Source organism: Camellia sinensis, chromosome 1, assembly GCF_055761805.1.
Source record: "Camellia sinensis isolate YWXY chromosome 1, ASM5576180v1, whole genome shotgun sequence".
NCBI lineage: Eukaryota > Viridiplantae > Streptophyta > Magnoliopsida > Ericales > Theaceae > Camellia > Camellia sinensis.
In genome coordinates, this window is record NC_138961.1 from 40755325 (window position 1) to 40760187 (window position 4863).

Below are 4863 nucleotides of genomic sequence, written 5' to 3' on the forward strand. Positions count from 1 at the left end.
AGGGCACTCCAACATTAAAGTTGGTAACACTCTACGGAGAATGCTCAATATTACAAACAAATGCTTAACTCTTTTTGTTTAAATTTTTTTTTCTCACTTTTTTATATAAAAATTTATTAATTAAATATTAAATATAATTATTTTAATAAATTCAGGAGTCTAATTGGTATTTCGAATAGTTTTGGGGGGTAAAATGAAGTTTCAAACGAAGTTTCGGTGCCACGTTCGCAAGTTCCATCTGATTATAGAAGACAAAATTCATCCAAAATTGAATAGCTTATATATAAAATTGAAGGCCTGAAATTAAAAAGGAAAACAAACTCACATCACACGTACATTACATTATCATTCTCCCTTTTTGTGATAATCATACAATTTATACAATTTGTGATAATCATAATCCTCTTCCTTTTTGACTTACTGTTCACCATTTCTCACTGTTTTGACGAGCATCAAGCTTCATATTGTCCTGTAATTTAGTTACCAAAGAGCAAAAAATGTACATGTCAGTGTACGGTATGAATTTGAACTCAATCAAGATTGGTTCCAAACTCTAACATAATTCATGCAATTCAAGCACATAAAATTGATTGTTCAAATCACCATTAATAGTCTTTTAGAATACCCACATTATGTGATTGAATTGCATAATGTGGGTATTAATACAGATTGACTTGATAACTGTTGATTTTATTCTTTTAAGGTCCATCAAAGTGCATTAGATTTTAAGAATTGTCCCAGTATTATATTCTATACAAAAACCTGTGAGAACAGTTCTTTCCATATTAATGAAATTGGATTGTTTTCAATTGATATTTTTTGATTGGAAAAGAATAAGCTCATTTGAAAACTCACACTAGAAAACATGCCATGCTCGCTTCCATTATTGTCCAATAATCTACGTAGTGTCCTGTTAACAAGGACAAACCATGGAGGATCAAAACAAATGTTAGAGAAACAATAAGAGCAATTCCATAGAAGAATGAAGTTAGAAATATTGAGCAAGACCTTTTCAATTTGGCACCTAGTTCGAAGTTCGTCTTTTAGGAGTTTGTTCTTGACCAAATGAAGTTCATGGAGGATATTACTTATGCTCATTCGACCTTGTGGTGACTCTGTAGAGCATGCCACTCCAATATTGACCATGGAAATCAAACATTCCACAATTTTGCAGCGATTGTTCACTTGAATTGTTGTTGCTCTAGTCTCTTCTTCCTCATTGTCTAGGAGTACCGGGTCTACAATCTCCATCACTCGGTCAGGCAAGGCTGTTCTTGCGAAGTTGTGAAGATTATGCTCATCCTCAAACATGTTCTCTGTGGGTCTCTTCCCTGTTATCATCTCCAATAACAAGATCCCATAACTGTAGACATCACCATAAGTTGAACTCTCACTTCCGAGCCCATACTCTGCCATTAAAACAATTCACATTCAAAGCCCAAGGATCATTTTCTGCAAAAGCATATTGATACGAAAGAAAAAGGAAAAATCAATTATGACAAATATGAATTCCATAATATTAAAGCCATACATTCTACATATTCCAGTAAGATATTCTATTAGAAGAAGCGTAAAGAGTGGTTACCAGGAGCTACATATCCGATGGTTCCCCTTACTCCAATTGAGCTACTTTGATTTGGATTGGTGAGCTCTGGGAAAAATTTAGCTAGACCAAAATCTCCAATATGGGCAACCATCTCACGGTCAAGAAGGATATTACTCGGCTTCAAATCACAGTGAATGATCAGTGTTTGGCATTGGTGATGAAGATAATCGAGCGCACAAGCCACATCTATGGCAATGTTTATTCTTTGTAGAAGGTTGAGTCTCTGCTGCTCATTTTGCCCATTATTTGTTTCTAGACTTGCATGCAACCACCTCTCTAGACTCCCATTTGGCATGAACTCATAAACTAGAGCTTTGAAATCATCCCCTTGAAAATCAACACTGGAACAAGAAGTTATGATCCTAACCAAGTTTCGGTGTCGAATATTTCTCAAGGTTTCACACTCTGCCCTGAAACTCTTGATGGCTACACGATTTTGAAGGTTAAGTACTTTGATAGCGACAACAAACTCCCTATCCTGAACGAGAATTCCTCTATATACAGAGCCAAAACTACCAAAACCAATTAGGTTCGCAGAAGAGAAACCGTCTGTTGCTTTGAGGAGTTTCTCATAGGAGACTTTCAAGAATGATTCTTTCAACACTGGAACTGTAGATTGAGCTGTTCTTTGCTTCTTGAACAAATAAATTGTAAAGAATGACAAAAGTGCTGCTCCAACAAGTACAGAAGCTGCTGTAATTGCCAATATATGTGAAATAGGCATCTTATGTTTTGATTTCTTGGTGATGCAACTCGGTAGTTGTAGCTCAGAAATACCCCCACAAAGCCTTTGATTTCCAACAATTGATATTGCACTTGCATTTGCGAAAGCCCCCTCCATTGGTAACTCACCCTCAAAATCATTGAAGGATAAATTGAGAATCATTAGGGAAAATTTCCCTAAGAATGTCGGAATTTTTCCAGACAAGTTGTTTTGAGAAAGATCAAAGTTTTGAATACCTCTCAAAGATTCCAATGATAGAGGAATAGATCCTTGAAAAGAATTTTCCTGCATATAAAGGTTTTCAAGGCTAGTGCAACTACCAAGACTGCTAGGAATTTCACCAGACAACCTATTCTCAGAGATATCCAGTTCTATTAAATTCTTAAGGTTTCCAATCTCTGTTGGCAAGGAACCAGACAAACGATTCCGAGCTAGATTTAATGAAATTGACAAAGATGAGACTTTCAAGAGTTCTTTGGGAATGTTTCCACTCAAGTTGTTTTGGTGAAGGTCCAGCCACAACAGCTTTTTACAGTTAGCAAGCCTTGAGGGTACGGTCCCCTCTAGTCTGTTGCCCCCTAAGAAAAGTTCAATCAACAATGACAGGTTTCCGATGGAATCTGGAATTTTCCCTGAGAGGTGGTTCATTTCAAAAGTCAACAATTTCATCTTTGGAAGATTTCCTATGCTAGTTGGAATTGTACCTGTGAATTGGTTACCGTCCATACCCAACTCATCCAAGTTGACAAGGTTACCTATTGTTGAAGGAATAGTTCCATATATTTGATTTGCACCAAGTGTAAAGAAAAACAGATTCTTTGACAGGTTGCCAACAGATTCTGGTATCACCCCTCTAAATTGGTTTACCTCCATACTCAATGTTTCCAAATTGCTACAGTTGGCGAAAGAACCAATAAAGGCTAGGTCATCTGGTTCCCCACTTCCGAAATTGTTATCAGATAGAGCTATGTCCTTGAGATTCTGTAGTCTTCCAAAATTAATTGTTATTTTCCCATTGAAGTTGTTATATTCTGCTTGAAAATTTTCAATTTTTGAAAAATTTGATATTGACAATGGAAGGGTTCCGGTAAATTGGTTATCATTTAACTGGAGGAATTGAAGATCAGGGAACATGAAACCAAAGCTTGGCGGAAGACTACCATGAAGTTGGTTAAAAGACACAGAAAAAAGATTTAGGAATGAAAGATTATAAATAGATGGAGGGATCATACCGGAGAGTTGATTGCCACCCAATCCAAGTTTTGTTAATTTTTTCAATTGACCCAAGGTATCTGGAATACTTCCTCCAAAAGAATTTCCAGCAGCAGAAAAGCTTTTCAGAGAAGTAAGATTCCCAATGAATGGAGAAATACCTCCAGTCAAATTGTTCTTGTGAATGGCAAGAAATGTGAGCTTTGGCAAGGAAGTAAGCTCTTTGGGGAATTTCCCGACTAGTTTATTTTTACCAACATCAAGGTATGTGAGGTTGGAGCAGCGGGATAAGCTAGCTGGAATTTCTCCTTCAAAGTTGTTGTTGGTCAGGTTCAAAATTTGCAACCTGAACAGGTTGCCGAGTTCAACAGGGATTTCACCCTGAAAAGTGTTGTTAGAGAGCGACAACCCCCGAAGGAAGGTGAGGTTCCCTACATAAGGAGACAAGGAACCAACTAGACCTTGGGACGTCAAGTCTACAATGGTGACTCTCCTGTGCCGGTGACCGCACAGAAATGGAGAGAATTGTTCCATGAGCTCACAACCCCATGAGGGTCTTGCAAAATCTTTGACTTGAAGGTGAGCAACGCAAAACGATCAGTCTCGTTCCCAACAAAGGTACTACTAGCTTTAGTGGCTGCCGGGAGTGTTCCAACATGTACAAGTGTCATGGCTACGACACATATGCCACTCCATACGTAAAATAACTGGAGTAGCTGAAAACCCATTACTGAAAGTGGAGATGCCATTTTCAGATCTCCTTATATTTTTATTTTTTGGTGTGCAGTTGCAAAGTTAGGCTTGGTTGTGTGATTATTTATAACCTGCAATTTCCTTTCCTCCACGGGTAAGCATTGTCTGTGTAGGGTGGAATATGTGCGACTGCACATGCGAAATTCCTAATCAAGTGGGGACCGCATGCTTGCAGTGAATTTGGTTTTATAATTTTAATTATGTCATACTTGAAATTCTCGTGTCAATTTAATTCAATTGGTGATGTCGCTACTTAAAAATTAAATTGAAATCAACAGACAAAATAGTCAATTCACTCTCTTCAAAGTGCATTGAGGGGGTTGACCTAAATGACACATTTTCTTTTGAATGAACCATTTTGCTTTTAATTTTTGTTCAATTTCTTAGGAGAACTTATTAATTAGATTAAATTGATACAATGTGAAAAATTAGAGGATAAAATTGATATAATTAAAAATATAAAAATTAAATTGAGACGAGATAAATTACACGGAGAAAGAAAAAAAAAAAAGAAGGAAAAGTCACATTACACTCATGAGAGGTAGAGAATGATTCTTATTCCTTGTGG

General features: G+C 36.9%; 1 protein-coding gene across 2 annotated transcripts; it reads right to left on the reverse strand.

Moving 5' to 3' along the window:
- Nucleotides 1-257: 257 nt before the first annotated feature.
- Nucleotides 258-4327, reverse strand: LOC145789653 (uncharacterized). Of its 2 annotated transcripts, none has more exons than XR_014327806.1 (4): nt 1586-4327; nt 1009-1452; nt 856-910; nt 258-469 (listed from the first exon to the last, which is right to left on the reverse strand). XR_014327806.1 is itself a non-coding variant. In XM_082866794.1 (4 exons), the coding sequence occupies exons 1-3, from the start codon at nt 4074-4076 to the stop codon at nt 899-901; spliced, it is 2904 nt and encodes a 967-aa protein (XP_082722920.1). In that variant the 5' UTR covers nt 4077-4225; the 3' UTR covers nt 258-469; nt 856-898. The 2 variants fall into 2 exon arrangements, 1 of the variants encoding a protein (XP_082722920.1); XM_082866794.1 differs by having other exon boundaries at nt 1009-1409; nt 1586-4225.
- Between the last annotated feature and the right edge of the window lie 536 nt (nt 4328-4863).